Raw genomic sequence first — 20,109 nt, 5'->3', positions numbered from 1 at the left:
ACCATCCTTTGAGGGGGGAAAACCCAGCAAGAACATTTCTTACAGTTCAATTCATCTGGATAACTTTTACATAATACCTCTTACCCTCTCTTTCTCTTTCCCCCTACTCAGTCCGTAACATTTTTATTGAGAACACCTGTCTCTCTTTACTTCCCATTTCTCTGCACCCACTCCAGCAATCTTTCTTCTTTCATCCTCCCCACCCTAGCAAAGGGTTATATGAAAGTTATGGAATTCCCTTTATCCAGGAAAGACACCGATTATCCAAATGGATGTTTGAATTACTGATACGTGCCATTTCCTTTATATATATATTTTTTTGTCTATAACTGAATCATTTGGAGGAGCGAATATATTATGTGGGGTGAGGACAAATCTACTCCTTTGAACATACAATCCTGAGAAACTAGTAAGACAAGTGTTTTTACTGAACTAACAGTAGTAGTTGGGGAGGACCAGCAGAGCAGTTGGTTCTCCTGTGAAAAAACAAAAGAAGGAAGTTTAGACAATATGCCACAGAGGGATCATAGGTACTAAACGGCAAATGTCTGAATGTCCAAAGGATTGTTTGCTAACCACATAGATCTAAACTTCCTTTTCTTTTCTGAGTTTGATGGTACCAAAATGAAATTTCAAAGACAAAGATCACCAGGACAGAGCTATTTATCGCTACATATGCAGACAATATAGACAGACAGACATTATTATAACTTTTTTTTTTAAAGAAATTGTATGTGATTCGAACCAAAGACAGATCTTTGGAAAGCCAATTGAACATATGCTGTATATACCTTATTAGTTTTATTCATTATGGTGGTTGTTAATTATCAGTAAAGTGGTTGGTAATCCTTAGTTTCAAGAACAGCAGCAATATACATTACAGTATTTGGGTAGACTTTATTTTGTATGTGTGTTAACATTATGCTAGGGTTTTTAAAAAATTTTTTTGTAATTTTTTATTCTTTTTGTGAGGAATTGAAAACAGAAAGTAATTAGGATAAAGTAACTTGAAGGTCATTTGCAATCAGTAGCTGGGAGCAGTATCATAGAATTCAGCCCTTTCTCCCCATTTAAAGTTTTTGCAAGTCATGCAGTCAGTTCTGACTGAGGTCCAGCATAAAAATCCCTGCCCCACTTCCAAACTTAAAACAACTGAAATTTACAATCATGTGGCAGTAAGATTTTTTTTAAAGTTACAGTTCATACACCTTGACAATCAAGATCGTCTGAGTTATAAAAAGTAAATTGCCCGTTAGCTGCATTATCTTCTCAATATGTCAGGACGGTGCCAGCCAATTTGTCCAGTAAAGGCATGAAAAAGTTAAGGTTTTTCTTAAAACATGTATGTATGCAATACAGATTCCTTGTGCTAGTGAATATCTAGAATATACAGGTTCCCAAGAAGGATTTTAAAAAATATTTTCACTCTATTCATGACATTCAACAAGAGTTCTTTGTTACGGTAAAGTAAAAAGTCAACAGTTGTGGGGCTTCTTTTTTGTTTGTTTGCATGTGCGTGTGCATGTGTGTGCGTGTGTGTGTGTGTGTGTGTGTGTATGTTTCCCCTCAGTTTCTAGATTGAGGCACAAACTTCTGGACATAAGCTCTGTAAGGCATAGTAGAAACCACCAATTTGCAAATAACGAGTAATTCGCTGTGGGTGGGAACTGCTGTGTCACTCAAGAGGGGAAAAATGCTTTGTAAACTGGTACACTGTGATGTTGTGTTGAGAGAGTCATGAAATGGTGGCTTGTCTTGGTATGTGGAAAAAAAAACAGTATTTTTTTTTCTAAAACATTCCCTGGTCACCTCAACATTTGCCACAGGCCCCATTTACCTATAGCATCAACAGAAATATTCCAGTGGCACACTCTTAGACTCTTGAAATCACAATAGAACTACTGAGCTTAAGTAAACTTTTTTTTTTATACAAAACTGAAAAGAATCCCCTCCCTCCCCCCAAGCCCCTTCAAAAATAAAACAAAAGAAAGGAAGATCCTTTCAACTCCATTAACTAGTGTGGATACAGTTCGGTTTATATTAATCACTGAAACCAGGGTGATCAATTTATTCCCTTGTGAAGAGAAGGGATATTGTCATGCACCCTATGATTAACAGCGAAGACACAGCCTCAGTTGTGCATAGCAAGTTCCATCCTAACTTAATAATGACCAATGCAACAAGCTTTGCTCATGTTTGTAGACCTTTGGGATTGTGTATCACTGTCTACATCTAGGAGAGCTTTATTTATTAAATAGAGTATCTCAAGTCCTTACCACTAACACTTGTGATGAGGTTGGATTTTTCCCACTGAAAGTATCCACGAGCCTCCAGAGAGTTAGTGTGTGCGATAAAATTGCACCAAATTCATCACCACATTTTCAAGGAAGCAGTGGTGTATGGTCATTCAAAAATTTCCTTAATAGATTACAAGGGTTTCTAAAAACCACCTTTCTAATAAAGGTCATTGGGAAGTGACACTAAGCTAAGCTGTGCATGGGCCAAATAAGAATCTGATTTGTAAAAAAGCTAATCTTTCAATCTGGATTCAATGGGCAAAAATCCTACCGAGTTGGTGTTCGTGTCTGTTATAGCTCCAATAGAACTTAGGCATTTTGCTGTGAAATGGCCTTTGGGTTTGAAAATAGGTAATACCTCTGCTCATGAATGTGCAAATGATCTTGGACAGCACAATGCTAGTACCGCTCTGAATGACAGAAAGTTTTTTTTTGTTTGTTTCTTTGTTTTCTATATGGAAAAAAAAATCCCTAGTCAGAAATAAACTGACAACTTTACATTCTCCTCTCTTAAAAAAGTAAATAAAATAACATTATTCAAAATGTGAATTAGCTATAAGACAGACAATACAATTATATAGATACATATCAATATAGCACATTCAATCTGCCAAAAAAATTAATGATTACAAAGCCAGTATGGATGCTGCCATATATATAGAGATGTATGTATGTACAATGATTATAGCATTCATAATTGCACTATACCTACAAACAGTTTTTGTTTTAAATTACAGATGTTTTTTGAGGGAGCAAAAAATAAGTAACCTTTGTCTCTTGGGGTTGGGAGAGTTAAGAATGAAAACATTCCATTAAGATCTATTAACTTTGGTACTCAACTAATACATCATTAATTTTTCCCCTCTCCTCTCTGATGCCCCAAACAGTGATTTCCAGGTATGTGTATCCTAGATCCTAATGGTATCCCAGCAAATCAGACCAGCATCACGGCTGGCTTTTGACTTTCTGGAAACTTTACTAGACTCATGATTTATCATTTTAAATCACATTTCAAGTCAAGCTGCTTCATAGAGGCTTATTGATATATGTGATTTCTTTTTCCTTTTGTTTTTAAAAAAAAATTGCACATTTGGAGTTCCAACGTTCCTTCTTAACAGGTTCAATTACATAAATAATTCTTCTATAGAACACTGAGAGGCTACTTTAGAGTTAAACCCATTCATCTTCCGTAAATCCTTGGAACTAGTCACCACTTAAATAAAGATTTCTGAATTGGATAAGTAGTCAGTGACTTCCAATCTTACAACTAAAAGGTGCCATTATAATACTATAAACATATGTTCTCAGCTGCCTGACTCTACCTTACAGGGAGTAACTGAGCAGAGTAAGACTGTATTCAAGTAAGGAGAACATAGGCAGAGTTCATGGTGCACCTCACAGCAAGCTCAAACAGCGCTGTTCTAGGTGTCAAAAATGGAAAACTTCCATAAGGGCAAAGAAAATGGTGGACCATGAGAGCTGAATCTACAGTTATTTGATGTGTGGCGGTTGTCTTAGCTGGTTCTTTTTCAACCAGTTCATTTTAGCTTTTCAATCTTGGTCACATTTTATATTTTATGATATCAGAATTTCTATTTTTATTTTATTTTTTTTTATAAAAAAGCCAGCTTTGGCAACACAATTTTTATTTCCCAAAAGAAAGTATCTTAAAAGTGTGAAACAAACACACTCAAAACCAAAAAAAAAAAAAAAAAAAAGGAAGAAAGATTGAAATCAGAAGGGAAAAGAAAAAGAAAAACAACCACCCTAACTAACAAGGTTCCAGGCTACAATCACTGGGGAATGTAGTGTCTGTTGGCATATTTGTTTGGCATCTGCAATTTTTTAAAAAGTCAAAAAGAAAAATGGCACACAGCAAGTCAACAGGAGGGTCACTTTTTTTTTTTGTCTTTGCAATTACATTACTGTCTTCTGTGCATTTCTCTGAATCACCAGGGTATGGCTGAAGGTAAAATCCCAAAGAAATGACACTTTACCATTTGAAGATTATTCAGGCCCAAAGTGAGAAAAGACAGTATCAAAAACCATATGGATTTTATACCCAGGTCAATAGTTTAAAAACCACAGTAGTAATACTTCTGATCCTTCAGAAAAAAGTACATACTGTTAAATTAGGTTCATGAATGATGGCTTAAGTCGAATGACATTTTTTCTGTCTGTATCACTCAAGAAAAAAAATACTGAGGAATACAACTGGGGAAAGAAGGCCATTGTAACCTCAGAAAAATCAAGAGAGAGAGAGAAACAGGCAAGGAAAGGGAGGGAATAAACTCTTTATACTCATTATCAAAAAAATAAAATAAAATAAAAAAAGAAAAAACCCAAACCCCTATCCTTTGTGAGTGCATTATTGAGAATTTAAAATACATTGCGTCACAAGGTTTTGCCTAAAAAAAAGAGAGAGGAAATGTGCTGGAAATGTACTTCAGCGTCTTTTGTTTTTCCTCCTCATAGTTTAAATAAAATCATAATATTTACTACAAACTCTGCGGACACTTGCACAGAGTCCAGGACAGCAATAAATTAGTATTATGCAAATTGTTTTTCACAGATAATACAGTCCCTCTTTGTATTCATCAATTGGCCTCAAGGTTTAGAAAGGAAAGGGAAAGAGGCATGTCTAGACACGTCTATGAGGCACATCTAGACCAGGTTGTACTCCTTCAGATTTAACTGTAGGATGGTGTCCTTGACGGCAGCAAAGACAAAACGGATGTTTTCGGTGTCTGTGGCGCATGTGAAGTGGGAGTAGATAATTTTGTCACTGTCTGGGTTCAGATCTACGAACATCTTCAAGATGAATTCTCGTGCTGCTTGCGCATCTCGCTGGGGTCCTGTGAGCCAAAGGACAAAGGGAGAGGTTAGTTTTTACCTGAGTAATATTTCTTATTACTTCCCTTCAAGATTTCTGAAAGATGTAGTACTATCTGAATAGAGCCACAACTAGAAAATTTTTCAACTGGAGTGAAAAATGTAGAGGAGTGAAGGGAGGGGGAGATGAAGGTAGGGGCAGTGGCAAGTTGTAAAGTTTGTCTGTGGGTATAGGTGAAGATCCCAGAGACAGAGTAGTCTGGCCCTTAGCCTCATGGGCTTTGGAATGGCAGAAGTGAGAGAGGGGCTCCATGGCAACAGGATTCCTGGAGACTGTGGCCCAGGGTTGTACCTTACAGTGTCGTGATAAGGCAAAACAGCCAGAAATGAGGTGGAAGGATGATGAGCCACAGGGACAAAGTGCATCCGCCCAGACAAGATACACACTCTCCTCCCTAGGGGAAGAAGCTGTCTCCCTGCCATGGGAGCACCCGGGATCAAAATTTCATTTGCCCCACACTTGTTATGAATCTATATCTGATGTCCATGCCTATGCCTTTGTCTGCAATTTATTCAGTTATTCAAAAGCATTTATCAAGACCTGCAAACAATAATGAATGAGTTGAGAAATTCATGAAAAGGTTTATATGAACTGATGCAGAGCAAAATAAGCAAGAAAACTATGCTCAATGACTAAGACTATATGAATGGAAATAACAACAATAGCAAAGCAAGTGAACCTAAATGTGGTGATTAAGCTTGGCCTCATGGAGGGATTATAAGAAGGTTACCTTCCTTCCTTCTTTGTAGATAATATCAGATTCTTTGGATCTATTGGTTGAGTTTTGAGAAATTTTTCCCTCTTTTTTTTGTTAAAAGAGTAGGAGAGGAGGGAGAGTAATACACTGGGAAATTCAAGTTATATTAAAAAAAATCAATAAAATTTCATTTAAAAAAGACTGATACACACATCCACCATTAGCTATAAAATAGAAAAAGTCATGTTCACCATACTTAAGAAACTTTCAATCCAGACAAACATTACTTTAAAAAAAAAAGGGGAATACAAGCACATTATAGACAAACTATAAGAAAGAGAGAGAGAGAAATTTAAGTGATTTGCTCTGAATTACACATGGAGTTTCATAGATTCACTCTCTATTAATTTCTTTCCAGGAGACAGGCCTAGCTACACACTTCAAGTAAACTTAATCATGGAGCACTTCTTTGAAGAGGTGAAACGTCTTGGAATAATGACATGGACTAGAGCTGTTGATTTGGGAGAGTCTTTTAGGTTAGGGAACGTCTATGAACAAAGCCACAGAGGTGAGAACGAACAAGATATACTCCTAAGCTATTTAGCAGAGTGACTTGGCAGAGAGGTGAAGAATAAAAGCAAAAAGGAGAGGTGTGGGAAAAGTAAAATTAATAAACATTTATTAAATGCCTACTATGTAACAGGCACATGTTCTATGTGCTAATCACAAAGAAAGGCAAAGACAGTCCCTTCCCTGAAGGAGCTATGATCTAATGGGGGAGATAACATGCAAACAACTATGTATAAACAAGATCTATATACAGGATAAATTGGAGATAATCACAGACAGAAGGTACCACTAGCATTGAGGGATCTTAAGAAGTCAATAGATAAGAAGTCACAAATACAAGGCTGAAGAATTTCTACATGATCTGAGTTGTCATAGCAAAGCATTATGGGGGTTCCACTAAAATCTTTCCTGACCCAACACCATTTTGAACATACCACCAAATGGATACCAATATCTTTAAAATCAGGCCTGTTATATATTAGCACAACTAACAATATTCCTCTGCAAAACCACTTTGTAAATTAATAATGTCTATAAGAACATTGTGTTTAAAAAAATTCACTATTTGACAGCTAGTACTTTAAAGCAACATATACTCATAAGGACAGGATTTTAATTTTTTTTTATCACATTCAATACTAGGACATGAAGACAGTGGAGGTTTTAAAGTTTACTCTTTGTTCAGTTTCTTAAAACTTTTAGATCAGGAATTTTTAACCTGGAATTCATGTCTGTCTGTCTTCATTTTGATAATCATTTCGATATAACTGGTTTCCTTTGTAATCCCATATTTTTTAATCTATTTAAAAATATTATTCTGTAAAAGAGTCCAAAGGCTTCACCAACTAGCAAAGGGGATTTATCACACACAAAAAAGGTTGAGAATCTGTTTCAGATAACATATAATACTTTCAAATCATCTGCAATGCAACAAATGAATTAATTTACTTCTATATTTGTCAAGCACCTATTATGTATAAGGAACTGTGATAGGTATTGCAGGTTCTTGTCACCACTCTCCCATTTACTCATCTCCAATTTCCACTTACTTACACTCTGCAAAAGTCCTACTCTGATCCACCCATGTGACCCTGGATCCTTGAAGACTACACCTGTGGACTGCATACTCTGACAGATTCTACAAGGCGTCATGAATGATCTTTGTAGTAGACTTGGCCTGCCTTCCAAGGGCTAGCTTGGCTAATATGTATAGAATAATTATTAGCCCAGAAATTGCCTCTTTCAGCAAACATCTGATCTTCTCCTGTCAATCACAGAACATGGAAACCAATGGTAATGCTGGTTTCGAATATACACTCACTTGGAAAACAGAGTAGGATGATGAAAGATTATGAGCAATATTACTTCACAAAACAGTGAAAGTCGTTGGGGCAAGGTGTGTGTGTGTGTGTGTGTGTGTGTGTGTGTGTGTGTGTATTAGTTTGAAGAAATCTTGGTATGAGACCCAACTAGAAAAACCAGAAATAATAAGCACTTATAAATGAAACTAGAAGGAAGGCAACAAATAGATGGAAAATGAAACAGATTTGCTATTTTTTTCTCAATAGTGATTTGTTCTCATCATTGATGACTTTGGGAGTACCACATTTGGACAAAATACTTCAGTAGCTCATAACACTATGTGATGCAAAGAAAATGACACTTAAAAGGTAAAGTCAGGGGGCAGCTAGGTGGTGCAGTGGATAGAGTACTGGCCTTGGAATCAGGAGGACCTGAATTCAAATCTGACCTCAGACACATAACACTTACTACGTGATCCTGTGCAAGTCACTTAACCCCAATTGCCTCACAAAAAGAAGTAAGGAAAATCAGCCATTCAAGTTCACATGGAAGAAATTTTTACTGAAAGAGATATTTTTGAAAACACAAAAGTATAAAAAATCATGGATGGTATTATTACCAAAAAATGTAATTGAGAAGAAATCATCAGCTACGAAGCCATATTTTTTTCCTTTAAAATCTATGATAAGAAATTGTACATATATCGAGGGTATAGAAATGTTTAAAAAATATGAAAAGGGAGCAGTCAGCCTTTTGAAGGATGATTTTCTAACAATAGAGAACATTTCTGTAGTCATACGATTGATGAAGAGGTATAGGAAATAAGGAGCTTGTTATGTGTAATGTTTGTTGATTACAAAAAAGAAAGACAAAAGCTTTCACTAGATAGCCTTATGATTTTCTCTTAATAAGGCAGTCTTCCATGTACATGTCAAGATTTATATAAGACCCTTTGAAAGATGCAATCCATAGTGATAATTGTATTTAATGACCCTCTGATTATCAAGTGAGGTATAAGGTACAGCTGACTAAAGAAGTTCACCAGAGTCATGGAGGAGATTCTCCCCAGAATCTATGAGGGAAAGGGGTTTCTTTTCCATAAAATTTGAAGACTGGATTAAGTTATTTTAAGGTCCTTTCTAGCTCTAAATTTTGGTGAAGATCTCCAGAAATTTCTGCTTACAGCTGACATTATGATGATTATATAAAGCACTAGAAACTTCAGTGAGATCTCTAAGCATTTAAAAGTGACTAGATTGACAATCCATGCAGGAAAACCATAGAAAGCCCCTTGCCCAGAATACGACATGAATTTGGATGGGATTGCATTAGTCCATCAGAGTGTGTGTGTGTGTGTGTGTGTGTGTGTGTGTGTGTGTGTGTGCGTGTGCATGTGCGTGCAAGGAGGAAAAGAGACAGCAGGCTGGATTGTATTTAGGAAATGAATTGCAAGGGCAGGAGAATCCCCTTTTATTAACCTGAGTTGCTCCTTGACACAAATCTCTGTATTTATGACACTAATATTCTACCAATACTGCTATATGGCTATGATTCATGGAGTAAGACAGTCTCAGAAGAACTGAAATTGTGGGTGATGCCAAGGACAATGGAGAAATACAAGATGGTTGCAAGTAGGCATCATATTTCTAACAGGCATTTGCTTACCAAAAAAATGGCATAAAAGAGATCATGTGAGGATTGTATAAACAGAAAAAGAGGTAGGTTAGTCATATAGCAAGAGTGGGGATGACAGATGGGTACCAATGCAGGCCACACGCCACAGCAGAACCCAAGAGATAGATGTCACACAGCTTCTCTATGGAGGATTCATAGGAAGACGTGACAGGAATAGCCCAGAATTAGAAGGCAAATGGCATTGAGATGAGCACTTTTGGAGGGCATAGCCCTATTGATGAGCTCATGGACCCATTGAGGTACGGAAGCATATACTTAGTTTTGCCTTTAGTTCCTAAAACAGAACTATCCTAAATATACATAGGACAGGTTGTTTCACTTTCCTTTCATATATTAGTTTTATAGATTGATTTCTATAACATTCTCCAGATATAAGCCATCCCACAAAGTGGATTTCCAGATAAAATTGTAATTATTTTGTAATTACTTCCCCAGTTTCTCAAACTGAGTATGGTATATAAAATTTAACCTTTTCCTGATGGATTAGAGTCACTACCAGCCTACAGTGCTTTTTTGAGTTGTGTCTGCCTTTAAAATCTTTCTCTGTTCTTCCTCGTTGCTTTCACTAGGCTTATTACCCTTTCCTAATTCCTTCTAATCTAATAAAGGCTAGGGAACCAGAAAACCAAGACTATTCAAACTGTGTCTAAAATGAGAACAAATGGACTCTGACTGAGGACATAAATAATATGCAGGGGTTTGAGTGCGTTTACTTTGTGACACCTATTTTAGTGATTCAGACCTTCTTCACTCCCCCCTACTTCCTGGTCCCTGACAATGCTGTGCACAGACAAAGCTACCGGAGAGGTGACTCTGGATAATTCAGGTGTCATGCTACATTTTGATTTTCTTGTCTTATATATTTTATCTTCAAGTTTAAACTCCTGAAGATCAAAGGTTTTACTGAGGTAGTTTTTCCTTTCTTATAATGATCAGGACAATAATATAACACCATTAGTTTTTTAAGGTATTTAAGATGATGGGATTTAGGGCTCAAAATATTTCCTGATTGGGAAATTGAAGGTCAAAGAAGTAAAATGGCCAGCTTAGTGTTATACAAGGTGGCAAGTAAATTCAAACCCAAGCCTTCTGATTTTAAGATTCCAGTGTTTCTTCTTCTTCTTCTTTCTTCTTCAGAATTCTGATTAGTTTGATGTCCAATCTTGGTTCTAGAGGACTAAGGATGAACCACTTTTCCCTTGACAGAGAGAGTAGACTATGGGTGTAGAAGGTGACATGTTACCCCTCATGCTGATTTTGTTTAACTGTCTTCGTGTGTGTGTGTGTGTGTGTGTGTGTGTGTGTGTGGTGGGTGGGGTGGGTGGGGCAGTGTATCAGAAACTAAGAATGGTATTAAAAAACAGACTGGAAGGCATTATAGCAGAATTGCTAAAAAGCTGACTCTGTAGGCAGGAAGACCTAAGTTCAAGCAATATTCCTGGCATATACTGGCTGTGTAACTCTGAGCAAGTCATTTAACCTCTTGGTGCCTGGAGAACTCTCTAAGACTGAAAGTCGAAGGACAGGTGGCTAGGACATTACTCACAGATGCAGTGAAATCACAAGTCTACATCTCCAAAGTGTTCTGTAGCTAAGCCAGAATGTGAAGTGACCCAATCACAACAACATCCAGAAGGAAGGGGACTTTGAGTATCTGTTTTTACAAACCCTTTCTCCATGGTTAGCATTGTCTAATCACAGGCATGCTACTGGGGGGAGGCAGCAAGGGTTGTTTCAAAGCAGTTCCTGGGCACAAAGACTCCACCAGTGCCATCAGGGATCATGGCAGAGAGCACTGGATGACCACCTAGAGCCCTGAGATCATCGTGGCCAGCCCAGGATGCTGTGAGGCAGGCTTTTCCTAATATATCACATCGCATCCCATTTAATAAATATTTTTTTTATAATATTACAGGATGGATAGGCATAGGGACAGAGTAGTTTCCTTCCCCCTTTCTTTTCAGGAGGACAGTGTGTAAACCAAATTTCAAGTTTCAGATCCAAATGATGAATAAGAATTTTTACTCAGAAATCATGTAGCCTGAAACAATCTCTACACATAATTACCCAGAAATAAACTGCTAGGTGCTACCTATGTCAGCAGTGGAAAGCGGACTGGATTTAGGGTCAGAGTACTAGGGTTTAAACTGTGGCTCTGCTTGCTTATTATCTTGTGACCTTAATTACTTAACTTCTCTGGGCCTCAATTCCTTATCTATAAAGTGAGGAAATTGAGCTAGATGACCTGAAAGACCCCCTTCAGCTCTAAATTCTATGTTTCTAACTCTGTGCCACCTCACCTCTAATTCCCTGCCATACCCCCTTGTTGCCTCTACCATGAAGATCATCTGTGGGTGACCTGTGTTGGAAAATAAGCTATGAAAAACAGAAGCAGCTACTGTAAGGAGGTTGGAAGACTGAGTGATGGCCAGCTCCTGGGCAGGGCATGTAACCGAATCACAGAATGCTAGAGCTAGAAGGGACCTTCAAGATCATTCTAATACCACTAGCTCCCTCCTCTCCAGAGGAGGAAACTGAGGCCAGGAGGGCAAATCTACTTGCCTAAAGCTACACTTCACTCCCTCAGACTGTGTGTGAAATGCCAAGATCATGAGTTAACTAGCATCTACTTCTAATGCCTCAGTTTCCTCACCTATAAAATGAGTTGGAGAAAGAAATGGCAAACCACTCCAGTATCTTTGCCAAGAAAACCTCAAATGGGGTCATGAAGAGTCATACACAACTGAAATGACCAAAGAGCAACAACTTCTAAAAATGGAAATACCTCATGGAGAGTAAAAAGGGCTTATTTTTTTTTCTTTTGGACATTTATAGATTTAGAGCTGGAAGGGACCTGAGAGGTCATCTAGTCAAAATCCCTCATTTTACAGATGAGGAATGTGAGGCTCAAATAAGACAAGTGACTTATCCAAGGTCACACAGGTAGTAAGTATCAGAGATACAATTTGAATTCAGGTTCTCTGACTTTAGAGTCAGTGGTCTTGGCACTGTATCTTGATATATGCCATAGTTTAAATGAGTTTGATCAGGTTTATTTCCACCCAACATCTAGCTGAGACTACCAGTACTGGGGAAAAGAATTTGGATGGGAGCAAAGGACTGTAAGCAATTTAGGAACATGCAGCACTTGGAATGGTAGAGTATGGGAAGGAGGTTGACAGAAGTGGGCTTAGGGTAAGGGTGTGAATGAAGAATCCAGGTCCCTGACGGCCTGAAAAGGGGTTCTTTAGAAGCAGCAGAAGGGTCCAAGAGGCACAGGGAATGGAGTCAAAGCTAAATTTTAACAGTTCCAAAATGATGTCCTGGACCAAACCTCTACTGAAAAAATGAAAACTGTCTTCCTCCTCTGTCCCATACCATTGTACCTTTTGTTCCCAGGATCCAGAACTTGAACTCCTATACTATGAGTTCTCTCTCTCTCTCAACATATATGTAAAATTTACAAATGCCATATACATATACATATAAAATGTATGATACATATTTTTTTCTTGCTCTATATCTGTGATTTTATCCATGTGAGGAACTCTCAGTATGGAAACTCCATTCACTGATGCAGATCAGCAATTCTTCTGTACCATTTAAAGAGATATATGACGCACTGAGTGATGACATGACTTTTCTGTGATCATGTAACTAGTACTGTGAAAAGGCTGGAACTGAATCCAAGTCTTCCTGACTGGGTAATGATAAAGGCCATGCCTTTGTCCACTACAATGGGTTATTATGCCATCAATTTATTAATAGCACTACAATATATTATTTATCGCATTAACTTATTAGTATATTATGTTATTAATAGTATTACAGTATTATAGGATGTAGCATTAGGTAGTGAATAAAGGGCTGGCCTTGGGAATCAAGAAGGCCTGTTTAGGGTACTGCCTCAGACATGTTCAATCATTTAATGTCTCAGTGATCCAGGCACTGTCTAAGATAATGAATTATGGACCGCCAAGTTGAATCTGAGAAGGGGATTTCCATTCTGGGAGTACCTTATCCATTACAGGTCCAGACTCCCCATTATGGTTTTAATGTGTAATGATACCACATTATAATACTATTAATACTACAGTTCAACTACAGAATGGATTAGATAGGGTCTAGTGAGTTGATCTGGAAGCTTAATGACTGTTTACTGTTTCAAAGGAACATTCTGATTTACAAACAACTTGCCTAGAAACTTAGAATACAACCCTTTCTTAAGCCAAGGGTTCTTCATACAAACACAGCTGTAAATGCCATCCAGTTTTTGGGAGTGGGGCTCATGAGAACAAAGGGCCTTTTCAAAATTGTGCAATTATTACCTCATATTGATCATGCCTGGAGTTTTTACTTGATTCCCCACTGCTTCTGGGACTAGTAAAGAAAATAGGGTCAGCCAGGTAGAGCAGTAGATAGAGTGCTGGGCCTAGAACTAGGAAGACTCATCTTCTTCAGTTCAAATCTGGCCTTAGACATTTACTAGCTGTGTGACCCTGGGCAAGTCATTTAACCCTGTTTGCCTCAGTCTCCTCATCTGTAAAATGAGCTACAGAAGGAAATGGCAAAACACTCCAGTATCTTCTGTCAAGAAAACCTCAAATGGGGTCGTGAAGAATCAGATGCAACTGAAATGACCAAACAACAAAACGAAATTGACTCAGACAAAGAAGAAACCCAGTATCACTGAATGACATTGGAATACCATGGCCAAGCAATTTATCACATAGCAGTCAAGTGAGAGTGATAGGTCTAATAATAATGATAATAATAATAGTAGCAGCTAGCATTTATATAGCACTTTAAGGTCTGTAAGGTACTTTACAAATCTTATCTTATTTGATTCTCACAATAACCATGGGAAGTAGATGCCATTATTGTCCCCATTTTACATATGGGAAAACTAAAGCACATAAAAGTTAAGTGACTTGCCCAGGGTCATATAGCTATTAAGTGAATGGGCAGTATTCAAACTCAGGTCTTTTCCACTGTAGGTCAGTACTCTATCCATGGTACCATTTAGCTATGTGAGTCCTCAGATGTACTGTACCTGATCCCTTTCCAGCTCAACACAACCTGTCAAAGCTTGTGATCTGCTGTCTTTATGAACCAATGATTACAATTGTGAAAGCCTTTAAGAACCCATGATTATAATTTTGAAAAAATAAAAAGGTGCAATGATTAATCACTATGTGTTTTTTTTAATAACTTACTAGTTTTAAAGTAGTACTTACAAAAATGATGAGCTAGTACTCAAGTTTTGTGGGGAAGAATTATTTTCTAACCTCAAGGAGTAACAGAATCAGAATTTGAGAAAAAAACGAATTTAAGATTTCTTGGTGTGCTACCTGTTTATGAGCACAAATCATATCTGATAAAATCTAACCTATAATGAAATTATCATAGGCATCAAATCAAGCCCTAAATCCTGTAGACAGTATTGTAATTTGTGAATTTCCAGTGCACAATGGAAATGATAATTCTACTTACTAAAGATAAGAATCAAAGTGGTATTCACTATAATTTTGACCTTATAACTGTAAAAACAGAGAAGGATGAAATTTATAATTTTACTTACATAAATATACTTACTATATTTGCTATAAAAATAGCACAGTAGAATACGTTTGGGTTTTCCCTGGTTTTAGTTCATCTTACAAGGATTTTGTTGTTCTCCCCAACTAAGTAATGTTTAGGTTCACTTCAAAAAAAAAAACTAAAACATTTTCTTTTATGGTGTGTGTGTGTGTGTGTGTATGTGTGTGTGTTTGCTTGTGAACTCCCACAGTACATCATGACTCTCTTTGTATAATATATTTATTTGTGTGCATGTCCCCTATTACAAAATTATCATAAGCATCACAGTTCTGAAAAAAAAAAGTGCCTTAGTCATCTTATCTCCCACAGGACCTAGAGACCCATTGTCTTTCATGTTTTCTTTGAGGGTGGTAATGAAGTAGGAGAGTGAACTCCTCAGTGAGAAAACTACCAATGTAAACATACAACCATTCTGGTATTTACATTCTTAGAGACTTGACTAGGACATTGAGGGGGCCACGTGAATTGTCATTGATCAAATCTTTCATGAGCTTAATAAGAGCTTAATAAATATTTGCTGAATGAATAAATGAATGTATGGTGGGTACAGGAATAGGAGTGGTTGGTAACAGTAACATATTTCATTTTAAAATATCAATAAACTAATTTTTATGGCACCTATCATGTAAGGAGTGAATTGAGAAGAAGGGAGAGTTGGTGAAACTGATAGCTAGGGGAAAATTATTGGAGAAAGGCCAAATGAAAGGAATTAGAAAGAGCTGGAGAAACAAGGTAGTTCCGAGGACTTATAGACATTTCACAACAGGAATAACTGAAGAGCAAATGGTTTGGTGCCCTAGGTTACAGATGAAGAGGCTTGCTCTGAAGTTTGTTTAAATCATGCAGGGGTGGACTTGTCTATTTCCATTCTGTTCCTTCAGCGTTACTAACTTGCCAGCCTGTGTTGGAGATGTGGTTGTTTAATCCTGGTGGTGGAGATGAAGTATGACCACTTTTAAGCCTTCTAAGATCTGCCCTATAATTGACTTGCACTGAATTCTAGTAATCACTGAGCACTTAGAAGACAAGGAGGCAGCTCAGAACCGTGGGTAGACAGACACAAGGTGACAATTTTTCTTTCTCTGAGGTTTAACTTTTAAAAAAATGGGTCTTTTGTTCTGCAGAAGCGCCTGCCCCATACTGTGCAGCTCCTCACTTCCATAGTTTTTACTGTCTAGAGACACACTCTCAGGAATTTATGGCTCAAGGTTAGCAGTAAATTAAAAGCAATAAAATAGAAAGACTATTATACTCAGGGAAGAATTTGCTTTTATAGGAACAGCAAAACATAAAGGAAAGTGTACCTACAAGAAATATGAGCCCATTTCTTACTTAAGGAAGAAGCTATCTCAACACCTGGGAACATTCAGTGTATTATAGTGGAAAGAATACTAGACCAGGAGCCTGGAGACTTAAGTCACAGTTATAATTCTCTTGTAGGCAACTTAACACCAGTACACAGTAAGTGCTTAATGAATGCATCTTGATTGAATGCTCGGTTTCTTCACTGTTAAACAAGGAAAACGTCCTTAATACCTAGGGTGACTTCTAAAATTCTATAATTTTTCATATATTTAAATTCCCAATCCTCTGGTAAGCTTACATGCTTGTAATGTAAATAACATATGGTTTAATATCCGTGAAGAAGTTCAAGTTTAAATATTTAAGGGTGCTTATTCATTTATGCATAGGTATACAGGCAACTAATATTATTCTTAAAAATTGAGATTATAAAAAGTAACAGTACCACTCTGAAGCTGAGTCGTCTGAAATCATGTGTTTGTATATGTATACAAAATACATGTGTGTGTGTGTGTGTGTGTATATTTTTTCCCTTTTCCTTTTGTTGTTGTTATTGTTGTTCATTTGTTTTAACTGTGTCCAATTCTTCGTGATCTCATTTGGGGTTTTCTTGGCAAAGATACTGCAGTAGTTTGCCATTTCCTTCTCCAGCTCATTTTATAAATGAGGGAACTAAGGCAAACTGGGTTAAGTGACTTGCCCAGGGTCACACAGCTGGTCTGAGGCTGGATTTGAACTCATGAAGATGAGTCTTTATGATTCCAGGCCCAGCACTCTATCCACTGTGCCACCCAGCTGCCTACATATATATACATATATATATATGTATACACACACACATATACATACGTATATACATACACAAAATATATATAATATAAAAATTTATTATCTTTTTCCTCTAATTACTGCATTGATTATGTGTTCCAATCCATCTTTATAATGTGTATATATGCTTCAATGTTTATTTTGTAATATAAATAGGGACAACTTATTTTATTAGTGCCCTTGTAGGGGCTGAATAAATTACCACTGATAACCAGTGAATCAATCAATACATATTGTGCTTAGCTATACAAGATTCAATGGCAGAACGAGAGGTGAGATAAAAGGAAGGATCACACATGCTGTCTGTCTTCCAATACTTTGTAATCAGTAATATAGTGGGGGGGAAATGAGGTTAATACATTTAGAATAATTAATAAACAAGACAATGCAGTAAAGAATTAAGTAAGGAACTAATGCAGATTTGCATAGTATTTTATATATATATAGAATTATATATGGTGTTTCAAGAATAGGACTTTTCTGACCCTGCTCTCCAATTTCTACTTCTTCCCCCCAATTCTTTCATATTTACTTTGCATGTATTTTATGTCCACAAATTATGTACACTTTGTTGGTTAGTCATTTTCAGTAGCGTCCGACTCTTCAAGACCCCATTTGGAGTTTTGCTGGCAGAGATACTGGAGTGGTTTGCCAACTTCCTTCTACAATTCATTTTACAGATGAGGAAAGTGAAGCAAATGGGGTTAAATGACTTGCCTGGGGTCACACAGCTAGTAAGTACCTGAGGCCAAATTTGAACTCAGGTCTTCCTGACTTCAAGCCTGGCACTCTATCCACTGTGCCACCCAGCTACCCCTTTGTATATATACCATATGCTTAATAAATGCTTGTTACATGAGAGAATGAATTAATGAATGAATGGGCCCTGAAGCATCTGGTGAGCTGGAGATGAGGGTGTGTTTATGATAACATGACACTGATGAAAGCCACTAAGGAGACTCATCAAAATTAGGTTTCCCATCAGATTTATTTTTCTGCTTTCCTACTCCTTTAGAAGACGGTATTACTTAACAATGTTCATTTTTCTAGAACTTCCGTTTCATTATAGAGAGTAATTTTCTAACATCATTAAGAGTAGCCAAGAGGGAAAACATTAATGGGTAATCAATCCATCATGATGTGCAGGTTTCCAAAGGCAATAACAGCACTGGCTGCATTGTAATGTAATAACCGGGAAAAATCGGTTCCTGCATCAGCTACTGCTCTGGGAAAAAAAATGTTAACAGCTAGAGTTCCACCTCTTTCCAAAATGGAGAGAGAGAGATAGATAGAGATAGACTTACCATCATATTCTGGGAAATAGTCAACTAGATGAGAATACATAATTTTCTCCTCTAGAAGATCTTTCTTGTTTAGGAACAGAATAACTGAAGAGTTCTGGAACCAGGGATATGTGATAATTGTCCTAAACAGTGCTTTGCTTTCCTCCATTCGGTTCTGGAATAAAATCAGAGAAACAAAAAGTGAATGATGTGGTTACCAAATCTGCTGGTTTTATTCATTCTGCAAGGCCAGCCATTCTATCTCCTGAATCTAATTTATGCAGCATAGGGTTTTTATAGCTTCCAACAGAATTTGTTTGCAAGTGATTCATTCGATGTCTTGGCTGTTTCCTTTATGCAAACTCACAAGCTAATGATGCAGGAGGAAATAATAATAACAATAGACATGCTAAAAAAAAAAAACTTTATGGTTGTACCAAAAACTAATCAAAGCCCAGAAATACATATGTGGCTAGTTCACAGTCATATAACACCATGAAAAATTATCCATACTAAATCAAAGCATGAGAACTGATTTAAGAACTAGAAGCCAGGTTTCATTTTGAGTTTCCTGGAATCTTGTGTTTTGAAGTTAAGCTTAATTGTTTATGCATTGCTAAAAAACCAGCTGGTTTAATATTTTTGTCCCAAAGTGCATTCAGACTGATAATGTTATAAGTATTTATTAATGCATATTTTCTTTATATGCATATACAGGGGAATGCAAGTATTACATATACATATAAACACATATTTGTGTATATGTTTCTTATCTCATACATATTTCTTTCATTATAGATATTTATATCTATTTATATATTTGTATTTAAATTTATGTTGTTGCTGTTCAGTCGTTTTCAGTTGTGTCAGATTCTTTGTGACCCCATTTGGGTTTTTTTTTTTTTTTTGGCTAAGATAATGGAGCGGTTTGCCATTTCCTGAGGAAATTGAGGCAAACAGGGTTAAGTGACTTGCCCAGGGTCATACCACTAGTAAGTATCTGAGGCCAGATTTGAACTCAGGGAGATCAGTCTCCCTGGTTCTAGGTCCAGCACTCTATGCACTGTGTCACCTAGCTGCTCATTTAAATATATGTCTGATATACAGTTATATATACATATCTATATAAATAATTTATGTATATATGATGCATTTTTATATATCTTTATTTTAGTATAATATAGGTGATACAATGGAAACAGCATGAAAATTAGGGAGTCGGAAGACAGAGGTACAAATCCCAGCTCGGCCATTAACTGTGCAATGTTGTTCAAGTCCTTTTCACTTCTCTGTCTTTAGTGTCGACTCTTCCGTAAAATAAAGGTCTTGGTCGAGATGACATCAGAGGTTTCTTCTAGCTCAAAATCTAGGATCCTTATATTTATCCTATTTTTTCAGGGCACTTTCCTTGGTTTTCACATAGAATTGTTGAAAGAGATGCAAAGCTTAATTATTTGTAGCTATGTCCCTAAAATTTTAGATCTCCAAAGTCAGCTCTTGTCAGAAATGCACTTGAATGGAAATCTTTCAAATTATATACCTTGGACTTCAAAATGATCGATCTGCTTGCTGATCAATACTAAGCGCAAGTCAAATAATTTTCATTCTTAAAATTTGTACTTTTCATATAAGAGCTGCTTT

General features: G+C 36.9%; 1 protein-coding gene across 1 annotated transcript in view; it reads right to left on the bottom strand.

Annotated features, from left to right (window-relative positions):
- Positions 1-645: 645 nt before the first annotated feature.
- The window catches only part of LOC114025904 (guanine nucleotide-binding protein G(q) subunit alpha), a 272,993-nt gene continuing 253,529 nt past the window's right edge, over positions 646-20,109 (bottom strand). The window contains exons 5-6 of the mRNA XM_027839425.1: positions 18,490-18,643; positions 646-5,152 (exon numbers count right to left, since the gene is read on the bottom strand). Of these exons, the coding sequence (XP_027695226.1) occupies positions 4,962-5,152; positions 18,490-18,643 (345 nt within the window). The 3' untranslated portion in view covers positions 646-4,961. The remainder of the gene's footprint in view (positions 5,153-18,489; positions 18,644-20,109) is intronic.

Source organism: Vombatus ursinus, unplaced genomic scaffold (genome assembly GCF_900497805.2).
Source record: "Vombatus ursinus unplaced genomic scaffold, bare-nosed wombat genome assembly UNPS02014832.1, whole genome shotgun sequence".
NCBI classification, from domain to species: domain Eukaryota; kingdom Metazoa; phylum Chordata; class Mammalia; order Diprotodontia; family Vombatidae; genus Vombatus; species Vombatus ursinus.
This window is presented reverse-complemented; position numbering and strand designations above follow the sequence as displayed.